This window comes from Embiotoca jacksoni, unplaced genomic scaffold (assembly GCF_022577435.1).
Source record: "Embiotoca jacksoni isolate LCO1_2020_lvr unplaced genomic scaffold, fEmbJac1.0.p SCAF_65, whole genome shotgun sequence".
NCBI classification, from domain to species: domain Eukaryota; kingdom Metazoa; phylum Chordata; class Actinopteri; family Embiotocidae; genus Embiotoca; species Embiotoca jacksoni.
The window spans coordinates 1,361,685-1,380,089 of record NW_027185420.1 but is presented as its reverse complement, the minus strand read 5'-3'; the positions used below and the strand labels follow the sequence as shown (position 1 = coordinate 1,380,089).

Genomic DNA, 18,405 nt, shown 5'->3' with positions numbered 1-18,405 from the left:
AAAACATGGAAACTAATAGGAGGATTGCAGATATGGACATGAGGAGGAAACTATGAATTTAATACAGCAAGCTGTAACTATATATGTTAAATACCCCAAACGGTGATTTATCAAGGATTGGCTGAAGAAAAATGACATCACAAGTCTCTCCCCCTCTCTCTCTCTCTCTCTCCCCCTCTCCCTCTCTCTCTGTGTTGCGCGCTCGCGCTGAAATGAACGAATCGCCGTGCGGTGCGCGAGAGCCCCAAACGCAATAGAAGCTGAGCACGCACGTTGTTGTTGTTGTTATTATTATTTTTCGGGAGAATTGAAGAGCAAGTAAGAAGCGGTTCGTTGCTTGTTGATTTTCTTCGAGTTGTTTGTTTGTTTTTTGGGACTGAGAGAGAGAGGACACAAACATTATCGTTGAACTCCCGAGTCCTCAGGAGAAAAAAAGAAAAAAAAAAAAGAGGAAGGAATCAAATCAAAGAAGGACTACAGAAGACGCGACGCTCGGCGGGACACTTGGAGGGACAAACAACAACAACAAAAAAAGGGGGAGACAAAGTGAAGACGGGAGGGGGGGAGGGAGGGGTCTCTTCACCGCCATGAAACATGAGTAACGACAGTAACGGAGTTGGGGGGCTTCGGCCTCTCTGGAACTTTAACGGTGAGTGAAAGACTCGTGGCCTTTTAGTGCGCGTGCAGTTGTTTCGGTTCAAAGCTTTCCACCGTTAATACAGGTGGTGTTAAATCACCGACTGGGGGGGGAGGGGTGGGTTAATAAGTCTCCCCCCCCCCATTTATCATTTGTCATGTAAATATGATCAGATGTGCAATCCTGTGTGTTGGTTTGAATATTGTCAGTGATTTTTTTTTTTTTTTATGCCATAAAAAGGTGGGCAAAGTGAGTTTAAATGGCAAATGTAATGTTTAATGCTAGTGTAATGAAAATAATAATAATAATAATTCCTAAATAGCTGAATAAATAAACGCTTCTGGGAGGCAACAAATCCTTTTATTGTAATAAAGTAACAGTGAATACAATGTTTCTTAGTTACAACATAGACATTATGGTCAAGAACATCATGTTTTTTTATGATCATGCAGATTTATGAAAGGGTGTTTTTTGTTGTTGCAAATACAAATATGAATACAGGGAACAGCAGCTTTTCCTCGAGACAGAAGAGAAACAATTCTAGAGAAAGAAAAGGAGGACAGAAGGAAGTTAAAAAGGAGAGGCAGGAAGAACGGAGATTAAAAAGCCTTTGGCTTTAACTCTTTTCATTATTAGTATTTCAATATTTTTACTCATCTTTGAACTTGTTGGCATGAAAGGTCAAGGCTTTAAAAAAAAAAAAAAAAAAAAAAAAAAAAAGACAAATTCCCAAATTGTAAAATAAAAAAAAGAATTGACTGCAGGAATTGCATGTGCAAACTCAAAGTCTGTTAACATATAACATTACAGGGATGTCAGTTCGTTACATCACGACGACCAAGAGGAGAGAAAAGATTACAAACCACAAGACACTCGGCGGCCACAAAAGTGGAAAAGATCTTTATGATCCTATAATGACTTGGTAATGTCTATTTTTTTTAAATTATTTTGTCGAGGCTTTTTACATTAGTTGTGTGTATTTTTTTTTTTCATCTTATTTACCGTATGAAGAAAATATTGGCTTAAATTAGATTCCAAGTTTGTGCCAGAGGTTGGGTGTCTAAATTGATGTACTCCATGTACCCAGTGTGCTGGGTGAACGGGTTCATGCTTGGTTACTAAAATAACCCCCCCCCCTTTTTTTTTTTTTTTCCCTCTGATGGCGAAAAGGGCTCCCCCATCCCTCCACATCACCTCCCCCATCCCTCCCCATCACCTCCCCCATCCCTCCCCATCACATGCGGATATGTGCGAATGATTGACAGTTCTGCGTTCTTCTCCATGTTCTCTGCCCCCTCCCTCTACCCCCCCCCCCCCCCCCCCCGTCCACCACCAACATCGTCTGCTCCCCCTTGCATCCCTTTCTTACCCGTCTCATGTCTGTTCTCTGCTTTCCGTCCTCCATGTTTCTATCCTATTAACGTCCTCACTCTGAGAACGGATCCCTGCGGTGCGAAGGGCTGTTTGTTGTGTGACCGTATATGTTAAATGCGGATCAAAAAAAAAAGAAATGTGCACGTGCATATATTGCAAGCAGCTGTGTACGCGGAGCATTCTTTCAATATATGTACTTTTGTGTTGGCGGCATCGTGTTTTCCATGAGGTTTTTCTTCAACACAATCTGCGTGTAATTATACGGATTAAGGTCAAATTATGCTTGTAATATTATGTCACTCTTGTGTTTGCACGCTAGACAGCGTGGAGGTATCAAACAAACGATAAATGAAATTTATTTTTTTTTTTTTAACTAAAAACGAAATTCCACAACGTACAACATAATAGAACATAGAGCATTGGTCATCTATGCATTCATCCAGACATTACAATGATGGGAATACATGCCAGTACATCCATTAAGGTGCACAATCCAGTTTTATATTGCATTAAATTGTTATATTTGTCACGACATCTATCCGGTCAGACTTTGTTGGAGGTTCAGACTGCAGCCATTTTCTTACTAGCTGCTAATAACGTCTTTACGAGATATTTGTCTTGCACTAAAACTGAGCTGGAATATTGCCTGAATAAACCAGTGAAAAAACAGTCAAATTACTCAACTCAAGACCTCCTGACCAATATGACTGAATGAAATATATAAATCATTTGGGGGAAAAAACTAAACCAACTTCAATTAGTTGTTCAGGTAGTGTAACTTTGAGTTGTGTGTGTGTTTTCCCTGAATATAATTGCAGTGTTAGTTTGTAGCATTCATACTTCTGTCATTTGGATATGGAATCTAGATTTTACACATAATTGCCACTTCAATATAATAACCGCTGCTTACAGTAACAAGCAGAGCAGATGCCACCTGGTTTGGAAAACCATCTGTCACGTCTCCTGTAACTATGTCTTATTTTGTAGCAAGTATGAAGCCATTTGCGATAGCGGCACACTGGTATCCATCTTAATGGAAACAGACAGTTTTACTCTCAAATTTAAAAAAAAAAAAGAAAGGTATTGGATCACAGTTGTATAGGATAGTATGGTGAGAAAGTATAGGCCTATAAAATAATTATTCAAACAGTGAATCGAAAGGAAAGCAAATGAAACTAGTCCCTAATTTAATTTCTGCTAAAAGTTGGCTGGTCGACAACATTTTTCCCCAAATCCTTGTTTATTTCCTCTTCAGCTGTTCATTTTTTTCAGGAAGAAAACTGTGCCAAAGTACTGCAAATCATTTTTTTACTCGTGCATAATTTATTTACATATGTAGTCTCGCTGAAAAAAAGTCTAATTGACTTTTTACAGACTAATTTCATATTTGTAAATTTGTGTGCACAAACTCACTCTTAAATACAAAAATCTTCTTGTGAATGCGAATCTTCATTTTCCCATTTGTGGATCTTAATCTTAATGTCATTCATGTTCTTTATACAAAGCTGCTTACACACAAGTTCTTTTTTTGCACCTTTTTACAAGTGGGTGGAACCTAAAAAAACCCACATGCATACTCACCAATCATATCTCTCTTCTAACAGCTGAGTGATAATTAACCATTGAAATTGTGGCTAATGTGCAAGTGACACCGTATTTAACAAATTAAACGTCTTTATGGAGTGAGTAATTTATTTCTGCAACCCCATTTCCCCAAAATGTGGGACGCTGTGTAAAATGGAAATAAACATGGAATGCAATAATAACGATATGATTACTTTAGATTTGATGCCGTCATAAGCTGGTGGTTATGGCAACAGATCAGTACCATGATTGGGTATGAAAAGAGCATCCCAGAGATGGGGGGGGGGGGGGTTACTAATCTGGGCACTTCTGGCAGCACTGCGTTTAAAAACAAACACAAATCTGGAGTGGAAATGACTGCATGGGCTCAGGAACACTTCTATTGTTTGTGAACACAGTTTTTTTTGCTGTTGTCCAGGGTTCAAGCTCGTTTAAGATGGACTGAGACAATGTGCAAAACAAATGTCCTCGGGTTGGACGAATGAAAAGGCAACATTAATGCTGAAAGATATATAAAGCTTTGTTAGTCTTTTGCAGGGAAGGTCTTGCTGATTCTTTCTGAGCCTTGAGTTCATTCAGGGTTTTTTTTCTCCGAGTAAGTCTTTTTTACTAGTTTTTCTTGCTGGAGTTTTGAAAGTGAAATTTTGTCTGATTCAGGCCTGATATGTTTTCAGCTGCTTAAAAGTTCAGTCTACTTTGTCATATTTTTTTTATTTCATTTTAGTTTTATGATTAAAAAGGTCTTTTTTTGGTTATTGAAATTTAGAGTGTCCGGACTTTCAAAGTTTCAATTTGTCTTAATTGTGCTTTTTTTTTTAAAAGTGATTATAGAATATCAATTTTATTATTGCTACTAATATAGAAACCACTAAATGTCAATGCTACCCGCCAATAGCTGAATGCCAGCAGTGGCCGAAGATTTGTAGCCGGGTCCAGTAAAGTGGCTTTCACTATATTTACTCTGCTGTCAGTGGTGAAGCACATCAAGTTGTTTTCATTCAAACCCCTGAAGATGAGCGCATCAGTCAAGCCTTGTTCAATCAATTCCACAGAGTGACCCTCTGGAAAATATGTTGTTTCCAAGCATTCACTCTTCGGACCGAACAGAAAAGCTAATATACGGCTGAAATGTGCAACTCAACCACATGTAGGAGGTTGTAGTAAAGTAAGAGACTGATGACAGCTATTTATCAGTCCCTCCAGTATTTCACTGAGTTTCTTTTTGTGATTGTTGCAGTCAAAAATGTTTGATTTTTATGGTGGATTTTCTGGAAAAATTGCTATGTATTTGTGGAAAATTGTGGGAATTAGAAAAAATTGCAAGTTGGGAAAGAAAAATGCAAAAAAAAAATGTAAGCAGTACCTAATAAAGGAATAAATATGCCATCATTTCCTTTGATAATAATCAAACTGCACATCAGAAATATTTTAGTTTATTAACTGAGAGAACCACATGAAATAACCTATGTTGTGACTTGGCGCTACATAAATAAAGTTGAATTGAATCGAATTATGGCCAAGAATCAAAAACCAAGTTTCCCCGCAAAACCCCCCTTCCCAAACTTTATTTGGCGTGTCGGGTATCTGTCTTCTCCAGGAAATCGCAATCTTAAGATTACCAACAATTCAACAATTCCCACATAAGTTAGGGGGGAAAAAAACTCCTCTTTAAGAGAGAGAAACCTCCAACAGAGGGAAGGAAAAACTACCTCTTAACAGGAAGAAACCTCCGACAGAACAAGGATCAGAGATGGGCGGCCATCTGCCTCGACCGGTTGGGGTGAGAGGAGAGCAGAGAGAGAAAAGGACAGAATAGAGATAGAAGAGAAGAACTGTTGGTGGAGACGACAAGCGCAGAGCAGAGACATGCAGCTCCATGACGGGACATCTAGAAAAGAAAGAAGAGAAACTACACAAGTGAAGGAACTGAGTGGAGACAACAGATAATAAGGAAAAGCTATGGGAGAGAAGAAGATGGTGAGGTATGAGTCAGTTAAAGAGTAGGAGGAAAGAAAAGAAGCTCAGCATGTAACGAGGTCCTCCAGCAGCCTCGGCCTATAACAGCATAACTAAGGGTTGGTTCAGGTCTACCTGAGCCAGCCCTAACTATAGGCTTTATCAAAAAGGAACGTTTTGAGTCTAATCTTAAAGCTAGAGAGGGTTTCTGCCCCTCCAACACAAACTGGGAGCTGGTTCCACAGGGGAGGAGCCTGAAAACTGAAGCTCCGCCTCCCATTCTACTTCTGGAAACTCTAGGAACCACAAGTAGACCAGCGTACTTAGAGAGAAGTGCTCTGCTAGGATTATATGGTTCTATAAGATATCTAAGATATGATGGAGCCTGGTCATGTAGGGCTTTGTAAGTCATCAAGAGAACTTTAAATTATATTCTTGATTTCACAGGAAGCCAGTGAAGAGAAGCTAAAACTGGAGAAATATGATCTCTCTTGATAAATCCTGTCAGTACTCTTACTGCAGCATTTTGGATCAGCTGCAGGTTTTTAATGAGTAATTTGGACATCCTAACAACAAGGAATTACAATAATCTAGCCCAGAAGTAACAAATACATGAATGAGTTTTTCTGCATCACGCTGAGGAAGGATTTTCCTGATTTTATTAATATTACGTAGATGAAAGAAGGCAGTTCTGGAGATTTGCTTTATATGGTGTCTAAAGGACAAATCCTCATCAAAGATGACTCCAAGGTTCCTCACAGTTTTGCTGGAGGCCAAGACAACGTCATCTAGAGTAACTAAGTGATTACAGAAAGAGTTTCTGAGGTGTTTAGGACCAAGTACAAGAACTTCTGTTTTGTCTGAATTTAGAAGCAGGAAGTTTTTGGTCATCCAGGCCTTTATGTCTTTTAGACAGGCTTCAAGTTTTACTAACTGATTAGTTTCATCTGGTTTTATAGTTATATAGTGTCATCTGCATAACAATGGAAGTTGATGCAGTGCTTCCTGATGACATCTCCTAATGGAAGCATGTACAAAGTAAAAATTATCGGGCTCAACACTGAGCCTTGTGGAACTCCATAACTAACTCTTGCTTGTCTGGAAGATTCATTGTTGACATGGACAAACTGGAATCTATCTGATAAGTAGGATTTGAACCAGTCTAATGCAGTTCCTTTAATCCTTGTAACGTCTTCTAATCTCCGTAATAAGGATCAATCGTATCAAAAGCAGCACTGAGGTCCAGAAGAACAAGTACAGAGACGAGTCCATTATCTGAGGCTAATAAAAGGTCGTTAGTAACTTTCACCAGAGCTGTTTCTGTGCTATGATGAACTCTAAAGCCTGACTGAAAATCTTCAAACAGATCATTCCTTTGTAAATTATCAAAAAGTTGATTTGCAACAACTTTTTCAAGGATTTTAGAAATAAACATCAGGTTGGAAATTGGTCTGTAGTTTCCTGTAGCAAGGTTGGTGCTACCGGGGTCTCTCCTGGACACGGGTGACACGCTCAGTCGTACGTTCAGGTGTAAAATGCTTTTATTTGCCCGGCCCATACACCAATGTACTCGTGCAACCGCTTCCTCCTCTTCCTCCTTCTCCCTGCTCCCCTTTATTAGGGGAGAGCTCATCAGTTCACATCCAGCTCAGCTGTGCTCATCAGTCCGTATTCGGCTCAGCTGTGCTCATTACACCTGCCCAGCACCGTTCCCTGAACCACTCCTCCCACTCTCTACGCCCTGCAGCTGAGCTCACCACACCCCGCCACCACATACCCCCACCGCCCGACTTAGGCCGGGGAGCCATCCGGCCTAACCTACTCCCCCTCCCCCCAGGAGAGAGGGAGAGGAAGTCGGCCACATGGCCTATGGATCACCCTGAAGTTAAAAGGCTGTAGCGCCAGATACCACCGAGTGATCCGGGCGTTGGTATCCTTCATGCGGTGGAGCCACTGCAGCGGAGCGTGGTCCGAACAGAGGGTGAATGAGCGTCCCAGCAGGTAGTACCGCAGGGAGTCGACCGCCCACCGGATGGCCAGGCACTCCTTCTCCACTATGCTGTACCTGGCCTCCCTTTCTGATAACTTCCAGCTGATGTACACAACAGGGCAGTCCACCCCCCGCACCTCCTGGGGCAAAACAGCCCCCAGCCCTCTGTTCGACGCATCAGTCTGCAGAGTAAAGGGGAGAGAGAAGTTAGGGGTGTGGAGAAGTGGTTCCCCACCGAGAGCCTGTTTTACCTTCTCAACCGCCCGCTGGCACTGCTCCGTCCACTGGACCGGATCTGAGGCACCTTTCCGGGTCAGGTCGGTCAAGGGGCTGGTCAGTTCCGCGAAGCCCGGGATAAACCGCCTCACCTCTTATTTTGTCTTGGGCTGCGGACAGGCCGCGATAGCCGCCATCTTGTCCACCTGAGGGCGCACCTGCCCACCGCCCAAGTGGTACCCCAGATACCGTACCTCCCTCCGTCCAACTGCACATTTCCCTGGGTTGGCGGTGAGCCCAGCCTGCCTCAGGGACTCCAGCACTGCGCCCACCCGCTGCACATGCTCCTCCCAGGTGGTGCTGTGGATGATGACATCATCCAGGTAGGTGGCAGCATGCGGACGCAGCACCCGGTCCATGAGGCGTTGGAAAATGGCCGGGGCACCGAACAACCCAAAGGGAAATGTGGTGAATTGGTATAATCCAAACGGAGTGGAGAAGGCCGTTTTTTCCTTGGCCTCTGGCGAGAGAGGAATCTGCCAGTAGCCCTTAGTTAAATCCAGTGTCGTAAAGAAACGCGCAGTGCCCAGCTGGTCCAGGAGTTCGTCGACCCGGGGCATTGGGTACGCATCAAATCGTGACACATCATTCACCCTGCGATAGTCCACACAGAACCGAATAGATCCATCCTTCTTGACAACAAGAACAATGGGGCTACACCAGGCACTGTTGGACTCTTCTATTACTCCCATCTCCAGCATAGCCGCCAATTCTCTCTGAACAATTTTTCTCGTGTTCAGGTGGCCTGTAGGGTCGCGACCGCACCGTCACGCACGGAGACGTCTCAATGTTGTGCACTATGAGGTTCGTGCGTCCTGGCCGGAGGGAGAACACATCAGCAAACTGCTTCTGCAACTGGGCAACGTCTGTTCTCTGGGTCCCGGAGAGATGGGCGTCGAAAGGGAGCGAGGCAGGATTGGTGGACTTTGGAACCTCTGGCCCCAGCTCCTCTCTCTCAGATACCGCGGACACCAGAGAAACAGACTCCACTTCTCTCCATATTTTTAAGAGGTTGAGGTGGTAGAGCTGTGTAGCTCCACCCCTGTCAGACCGCACCACCTCATAGTCGACGTCCCCTACTCGCCGTGTGACCACAAAGGGCCCTTGCTACTTGGCGAGGAGTTTCGAGCTGGAAGAAGGAAGCAATACAAGTACCTTTTCTCCCGGTGTGAATTGCCTCAGCTTGGCCCCTCTGTTGTACAGCCGTTGTTGATGCTCCTAGGCCTGGAGCAAATTCTCCCGTGACATCTGACCCAGTGTGTGGAGTTTTGCTCGCAGGTCCAGGACGTATTGAATTTCACTTTTGCTGGAGCTCAAACCCTCCTCCCAGTTTTCCTTAACCAGGTCGAGCACCCCTCCTGGTTTCCTGCCAAACAGCAGTTCAAAGGGAGAAAATCCCGTCGAGGCCTGGGGGACCTCCCGCACTGCAAACAACAGAGGGTCAAGCCATTTATCCCAATTATGTTCATCGTCGTGTATACATTTACGAATCATGGACTTTAAAGTCTTATTCAGACGCTCCACAAGCCCGTCAGTCTGTGGGTGATAAACACTAGTCCGAATAGACTTAATGCCCAGTAATCCATAAAGTTCTCTCCGTGTTCGTGACATGAACGAGATGCCCTGGTCAGTCAGAATCTCTTTCGGGATTCCGACTCGGGAGATGACCTGAAACAGAGCCTGCGCAACACTTTGCTGAAATGCTGCGCAATGGCACTGCCTCGGGATATCGTGTTGCGTAATCCACCAGAACTAACACAAAGCGATATCCGCATGCACTCCGGTGAAATGGCCCGATGAGGTCCATGCCAATACGGTCAAATGGGACCTCCATCAAGGGTAGAGGATGTAAAGGCGCCCTCGGAATGGCCGGCTGGTTTACCAGCTGACACTCTGGGCAAGATGCACACCAGCGGCGCACATCCCCCCGGATGCCCGGCCAGTAAAACCGGGCCATTATCCGGTCCAGAGTTTTATCATATCCCATGTGGCCAGCCATCGGGTTATAGTGAGCCGCCTGGAAAATCATTTCCCGACGGCTTTTCGGCATCAACAACTGGGTGTTTTCTTGACCTGTTTGAGTGTCACGACTCACTCTATACAGTCTGTCCCTAATCAATGAGAAGTGCGGATATGACAGCGCTGCGTCAGGGCGCACCAGCTGACCATCAATTCTTATCACTTGGTCAAAGGCGAAGCGTAGAGTATCGTCCCAAAATTGCTCAAGTGGAAAATCCTCCATGGAGCATAATTTGGGAACCGGTGGAGTCTCCACAGGAGTCTCCGCTGGTTCCCCCTCCCTCTCTGCAGCGTCGGACAACCTCGCGTCACCACTGAGCACAGCACACATCCCGCATGTCCCTGCCGGTTGTGAACGCACTCCTGTACACTGCCCCATTAATTTATGAAACCCGGGCCAATCTGTCCCCAAGATTAGGGGGTGCGTAAGGCGGGAGCTAACCGCAGCCTTCACTTTGTTTTTTCCCCCATATCTAATTTCTACAGCCAGCACCTGATAATCGTGAACATCCCCATGCACACACTTAATTCTTACCCACGATGCCTCCACCAATGCCCCAGGCTGAAACAGGCTCTGGTGGATCAGCGACTGCATACAGCCCGAATCCACCATCGCCTGATCCCCCCTGGATTCTTACCGGAACCGGGGGGAGGATGTTGGAGGGCCGGCAACCCGAACCGTTTGTCCCGCCTCCATTAACGGACATTCCCTCCGGCAGTGTCCGGGCTGCCCACACCTCCAACACTCCTGCCCTGGCGGTTGAGGAACCCCCTGCAGGTTGGGAAGAGTGCCGGGGCCGGCCGGACCCGTGGGATCGGCGGAGCTGGCAGGGCCCGAGCCAACCCCGATTGCTGGATCCTCCTCCGTGGCGCAAGAATTGGTATGGCTGCAGCTGGCGGCCGACTGCCATCCCACTGCCCGCTGGGATAAACCGCGAGGTGGTCCTCGGCAAGGGTGATGGGGGCCTCTAGCGTCGCCGGACGGTGGCAGCAGACCCATGCCACTGTCCTGGCCTGGCAGTCCCTCCGTGAACTGCTCCCCCACGATCTTGTCCACCATCGCTGGCGCTCCTCCTGCGCTCTCCGGCTGCAGCCATCTGGTCGCCGAGTCCCTCAGTCGCTGAGACTGCAGCTCTGCGTCCTGGCCTCAACCCTGGATGTCAGGTTTTAGGGCTGTTAAGAGATATGGCCATGTTTCTAGAAAGAAGAGCTGCACCATCCAAAGTAGGATGGATGCCGTCTCTCTGGATCAGACCAGGTTTTCCCCAGAAAGTATTCCAATTGTCAATGAAGCCCACGTTGTTAGCGGGACACCACCTCGACAACCAGCGGTGAAGTGAAGACGTATGGCTAAACATATCATCACTGGTCCGGTTAGGAAGGGGTCCAGAGAAAACTAGAGTCCCACATTGTTTTTGCAAAGTTGCACACCGATTCCACGTTAACTTTAGTGACCTCCGATTGGTGTAACCGGGTGTCGTTACTGCCGACGTTAATAACAATCTGACTGTATTTATGATTAGCCTTAGTCAGCAGTTTCAGGTTTGATTCAATGTCGCCCGCTCTGGCCCCGGGAAGACATCTGACTCTGGTCCCGGGAAGACATCTGACTCTGGTCCCGGGAAGACATCTGACTCTGGCCCCGGGAAGACATCTGACTATGGCCCCTGGAAGACATCTGACTCTGGCCCCAGGAAGACATCTGACTCTGGCCACTGGTTTCGCTAACTTCACGTTCCGCAAAATAGAGTCTCCAATAACCAGAGTTGGTTTCTCAGCGGGTGTTTCGCCGAGTGGGGAAAATCGGTTGGAGACGTGAAGGGGTCGGTGGTGAACCGTGGGCTTCTGCTTGGGCCAATGCCTCCGTCGTACTGCCACCCAGCCACCCGGCTGTTCGGGTGCTGCGGGGGACCGGCTAACTAAACCTGTATCCTGGACAGCTGTGCACCCCCATATATGAAAACATTTAGTTTACATATTTTATTTAGTTGGTAACTTGTTGTATAATCCCAACGCAAGGGTGTGCTTTAACATCATTATTTGCACGACAGTGATACGGTCCGTAAGCATCACTCTCTTGTGTAATATTGCTTAATTCTGTAGAGCAGAACCGACCGGCCCCAAAAGCACAACTTTTAGCCAGTGTATAGTTGTAAAAGCAAAAAAACTGTATAAAACTGGAGAGCTTATAAATTATAAAAAAAACAAAAAAAACAGGAAGACTAACGAGAGTTAGGAAACAAATGGCTGGAACTCCTGGTACTGAGCATATAAACAAACTGGCACATTGGGAAGGAAACATGGAGACAATATTTACTAGGAGAAAGGTGGAACTAATTACGATGGTGCAAGTAAACACAGTGGTGATAAAAAAAAATAAATTAAAAAAAAAACCCACAAAGGCAGAAAGTCACAGCTCTGAAAAGACAAGAGTTGTTTTAAAAATGTTAAATACCATTGAGGGTGACAATCTTTTGTAACCATGCTATGCTTTCAACAATTCTTGAAGACACCTTTCCTCCAAAAAGGCTTCTTTAAATACAGAGGTTGGTAATAGAAGTCTTACAAAGAACATTTAAAGCATCCTTTCTTTAATAAAAAAAAAAAAAAAAAAAAAAAAAAGTGCTTAAGAAGCAGTCGGTACCGCCTATTACCTCAGCCCGTCTGGTAGAACCATTCTAGAACTCTTATTTCTACGAATGTATTTAATGCTAAAAACGTCTTAAAAAATAAAATGCAGTTACTTATAATACATATCGTACAATAGCTGGGCAGGTATAAACGTAATAAAAGTCGAAAAGGTATGTTTTTGTTTGATATTGGACATTGCTGAAGTGGCCTTTTTCTGAATTCTATCAAACATCTATGGAAAGAGCAGTTTAGAGACGGCACATTTCCAACCTGAGACAACCAAACAGAACCAGACTACATGCTGACAGGTCGAGAAGTCTCACTGACAGCTACAGAAATTGCTTGTTTGCAATGATTGCCTCCCAAAGGTTGCACAACAAAATATTTGTTTACCGATCCCATAATTTTTTGTCCACGCTATTTTCACTTGTTTTATTGTTTGAAAAGATCTGTCCAATCAAAAACCTGTTTTTATTTTCATTAAATAAATAATACACGAAGATGGATGCTGTTTACTTTTGTCAGTGTTTTTTGCTTTTTGTGGGTTGCTCTTTTTTTTGTGGAAGGGCACTAACAAATTTCTCAATGTCTGCATATTGCATTCGTTTTATAGACAAAAACAATTGATTAATTACAAACATAATCTGCACATTCTTAATAATAATAGTAAGACTTGGTACTAGTAGTGACCCTAAATTCAATGACCAAATAATGACATTAAAGCACACTCTATCATGTAATATTGTGAATATGCAAGTTACCAACTAAATAAAACATGTAATCTAAATGTATTCATATTGTGGAACAATTCACTCTTAAAATATAGAACTTTTTGTTGGTGCACTCTACATTTCCATGGCCTCACGTTTGGGTATGACTGAGTATGTAACGTACGCAATCTTTACTACTCCAGGAAGTAGTCTGACCCTTAGCAACTACCCTAGCAACAGAGAGGATTTCTAGTCTCCAACTGAATAAATACAGAACATAGAAACACTAAACTGCTCAGCTAGCTCAGTCTGGTTGGAACAAAGATATCCAATGAACAAAGATATCTGATGAACAAAGATATCCATTGACTCATGTGTTTTTAACATTTTAGCACTGTGTTGTGTGTTAAAACCTAATCCAGCTAGACGCCACTAGGATTGTAAGTATGTGACTATCCGTGGTGTTACGGTACGGGTGCTCGGAGCGACCAAAAAGGACCAAACGAGACCCGATTTCAACAAATGGGTCATTTAATAGACCTAGAAGTAGAAACGACATTATATTACATATTTTATGAAATTATATTCTAATTCTATATTCCCATTGAGAAGCGATATTTCTGGTGATGAGCAGGGTGTGATGTCATGATGATTTTGTTCCAAATGTTCAGTTGACAGCTTGTTGTGAAAAGAATGCCCGTTGCCATGCCAATCACGTCTTAGTGTTGACCTTGCATTGATCATTGACTTCTTCAGTTTGCGTTCTCGTCAACTTTGTCACTGCCTAAGGATTACACATTCATCCTCCTGGGTCGGAAAGGATCTGCTTTCCAGGGAAACATGTAATTCCACTGGGATGAATCCCAACCGCCACCAGCAAACATCGTTCTCATTCTTAAAATTATCCAATAAATAAGGCATCTTATCGAGCTTTCTTATCAAGACAACAGTTTTCTGATTCATACTTTAATTTTGTCAGAGACTATGAAGAGCCGAGTAATGGCCTCGTTTTTGAGGATACAGCAGTTTGAATGTTGCTGGCCATGTGGCTGTATATTGGTGTCTGGATACGAACGCATATTTGTCAGCCCCAGATGTTGTTACTGGCTCAGCTCGCAGGGAACTGCGAGCTGGCATTCAAACAGGCACGGTGGGATGTAAAGTTGGAGAGGGGAGGGTAATAGAGGAATTAGAAGATACGGGTTTTTGAAGAGGGGCAATGAGGATTTGCGGCAGCACTTCAAAGCTCTTTACAGAGGATGGCTAGTCTGGTTGCTTAAGATCTGATTCTGCTAACTTATCGAATATTCTATGAATTCTTTTGCCCATAATTCATTTCTAAAAAGACTTACAACTAGATCAGACATAGAAACAGAATGATGAGGGTGTTGTCTACTGTAAATTCTCAAATATTGGCCTTAACATCAGTGGCCACTTTTACTTTTCTATCGATTAAAACAATAATTTATCCTTGGCTTCTGGCTAAAATTATTGATAATACAGTACATTGTGTACCTGGTTGTCTTCATGAGAATAAGCTGCGTTGAGTTACTATGGTTATGGAAGCAGCAATGGATGACATGCTTAGAGGAGGAAGTACAGTACTTTTGTGATGAGTATGTCTTAAATGTGTTATTGGTGGTATCGCTACAAAAAGTAATCCCGCTCCATGTTGTTTTCATTGTTATTATTTTAGATTTTTCCTTGTTTTTTAGCATCTAACTAATCCCGTACTGTGGTTCGTAATGTTATTGGGGTGCCAAGTTGCGCAAGAGGCAGGATTCATTTTCTTGGACTTGAACGATATGGTTTCCGAAATATTTACTAATTCCTCAAAAAAATATAGCTAATGAGTATATATTTTGGAGCGAGAATGGGACTGCCAACCAGCTCCTGAGTTGGAGAAGCCTTCTTTTTCCCATATTTTGTGCTCTATCAGCACAAATCTCTGGAGCTGCATGTTTCTGGTCTAGCCTCACCAACCTGTCCAGTTTTCATTATCTGTTGGCACTCTATGCTGCTCTTCTCTCTCTCTGCTCCTCCTTGACCCCACACTGGTTGAGGCAAATGAGCCGCCCACCTCTGAGCATTTGGTTCCATCAGAGGTTTCTTCCTTTTAAATGGGAGGTTTTTTTTTTCTTCCAGCTTTAGCTCACATGGGAAGTTGGGTACCTCGCTGTAATGTGATAAGCTTCTATTGTAGGGACCTTACTATGTTAAGTGCCCTGACGTGACTTGATGTTTGATTTGGTGCTATAAAAATACGACTAAATGACCATCTGCTGTGTACAGCCAGCTGGAGTTAAGGTTGTCATGGCGATGATGCCCCGTTGCATTCTGTCTGAATCAGAATTCGAAGAGTGGCAGAATTTTTACCATCTTGAGCATTTCAAGGGTCTCCGTTGCAGATTTCCAAAATTTGATGGCACCCTCTCATCTTGTCCACAGAGAAGTCTAAAATGCACTAGGACCACTGGTCATGACACTGTGTGCAACTCAGGTGCTGATAATAAGCAAGTGACGAAACTCGAAGTACTATCGTACCTTTTTTTCCCCTGACAGCTACTTTGCCAAAATGAAAGTATCTGAGAGCAACTCGTGTTTAGTAACATGTCATTCACATAGCTGAGCTCCACCCAAAAGATTTCAACTAGGAAAATCCAGTGTTTCCCCTTTGATTGGAATCCCTGACCCTCCTGAAAGAAACACATCTTGGTCAAAGCCTAGTATAGGGCTGAAACTGGAGCGCTTTTAATTTGAAAAGTTGCAGAATTGAGTGAAACTGCGGCGTAACTTGGATCCTTCGCTCACACGACCAGGAAGTGACCATATTTGGATGAACTGGGGGAGGAACCAGCAGTGGATCTGATTGGAAACCTGACGATACTACGTCCCGCCGACCGATAGCTGTAACCTGACTGCACCACAGGCCTGTCAATCAAACAGACACGCCCCCAAAAACAGGTCTTCTTGAATCTTCTTTTCTAATGAATGAGGGATTATTTTCAGATGGACCTCCAGAAAACTAATAAGAAGGAGTGACTTTAGCGAACAACACCGAGATAACTGATGGACACATTTTATTCACTTTGGATTTGATGAGAGAAGTTGAATGGGAGTCTATGGAGCCGGAGGCTTTTTGGAGCCGACCTCTAGTGGCACTCGCTGGTATTGCAGTTTAAGACACTTCAGCATCGGAAACATTTTTCAGACTTGGAAGCTACGAACACTTTTATATGCAGTCTGTGTGTGCAGCAGACACAGGTGAAGGAGAACGAAGGGAGAGGGTCCAATTATTAATCGATCACATTATAGCGTCATTCTCACGGACACAAATAAATATAAAATGCTGATATGAATCACTGAATATACTTGGCCTGCTGTCAACAAGTTACCAACTAAAATGTGTGGGGAATTTCACTCTTAAAATATATAACTTTTTGTTAGTGTGATCTCCGTTTCTGTTGCAACACATTGGGTACGACTAACAACTAGAAAACAATCAGGAGACCCTTATGTAACATACGCAATGTTTACTACTCCTGGAAGTAGTCCAAACCTTAGCAACCACGTAGCAACAGAGAGGATTTCTAATCTCCAACTGAATAAATATAGAACATAGAAACACTAAACTGATCAGCAGTCTGGTTAGAACTAAGATATCTGATGAACTAAGATATCTGATGAACAAAGATATCCATCGATTCGTGTTTTTAACATTTTAGCACCGTGTCGTGTTCAAACTAAACCGGTCCAGCTAGCCGCCGCTAGGATTGTAAGTGCGTGACTATCTGTGGTGTTACGGTACGGGTGCTCGGAGCGACCAAAAGAGACCCGATTTCACCAATTGGGTCATTTAATAAACCTATAACAAGTAGAAACTACATTATATTACACGTTATATGAAATTCTATTCTAATTCTATATTCCCATTGAGGAGGTAGAGTCATATTTCTAGTGGTGAGCAGGATGTCATGATGATTTAGTCCAAATGTTCAGTTGACCAATCAGATCTCTGGGGGCGGAGCAACTTGTTGTATAATATCTCAACAATGGGATTAATAGACATAATGAGGATGTGGAATTTTTCCACAAGCAAAACCTAGTAAAGAAAACCTTAAATAAAATGCTAAATTTGTAACGGGCACGACAACGTTCAAATATGCTGCTTGTGTGTGTGTGTGTGTGTGTGTGTGTGTGTGTGCATGTGTTTGTTCGTCTGTGTGGTGATGGCTGCTTTCAATCTGAGGGTGGCAGAAATTTTGTACTAGAAACCCTTGCAAATGTGGCCAAAATAAAATATTGAGGATAATACAGAATATTTTAACAAGGATATATGGCACTGGAGAGACAAACCGGTGGTAGAAAAGGCAGAGAAACCTTATTAAAGTGTAAATCTGTCAAATAGAATAGCTGATGTTGCTAGTTGACACACATTCACTACACTTGCATCAGTCTGTGAAGTATGGATTGGTGACGCTATGATGAGCTCGGGACTTGTAAAACAAACTCTCTCTCTCTTACTGTCTGCTTCTCCCACAGCCACACAAACACTTGAAAGTAGAACAGGAACAAGCCAGTGGCTTGACTAGAGGAAAAAAAGAGGGAGCAATAAAGAGATGCAGAGATAAAGAGACGTAGCATGAAGGAGATATAAATATGGGCAGAAAGGGTAATAGAGGGAGATATCAGATTCCTGATCAAAGAATCATACTTATCAGATGTCCTCTGAACTCAACCTAATTTAATAAAGTGGGATTTAATTTTTCATTTCAGACAATAATATTCTTAAAGGATAATACGGGTTTATTTCAGCTCAGTGTCTTTCCCATCAATGTGTCTGTTGTCTCCCCCCAATATAAAGGCACCCAAATATCTCTGGGACAGGGCTGCATGTTTTTTGTGTTTTATCTCCTCCATGGTCACTCGTGGGAATTGTTTGCAATTTTAAAGTCAGAATTTTAGTAGTTGTAAGTGCATTAGCTCTTTGCATCAAATAAATATTGTTGCAATTGTGCATGGATCTCAATACCTTCAGCACCATCAGCACAACAGCAGATCAATTTAGTTGAATACATGGAGTGTTGGTCTAGCACTGTCGTCAAAATAGAAAAAGGATCAGTTAAAATCAGACTCATGGATTAGTCTCATAAATCCATCTCATCAGTCTCATAAAATTACTGAACTACCAATATGGAACTATGAAAAATATTAAATTAATAATTACA

The 18,405-nt window shown here is 43.3% G+C and overlaps 1 protein-coding gene across 2 annotated transcripts in view; it reads left to right on the top strand.

The window, feature by feature from the left end:
- The first annotated feature begins 211 nt into the window (after positions 1–211).
- LOC138213939 (muscarinic acetylcholine receptor M4-like) overlaps positions 212–18,405 on the top strand; it is a 94,102-nt gene continuing 75,908 nt past the window's right edge. For both annotated transcript variants that reach the window (XR_011179583.1, XM_069175268.1), the window contains exon 1: positions 212–649. Coding sequence is in view for 1 of the 2 variants with exons in the window: in XM_069175268.1 (XP_069031369.1) it covers positions 595–649 (55 nt within the window). In the remaining variant the exon portion in view is untranslated. The remainder of the gene's footprint in view (positions 650–18,405) is intronic.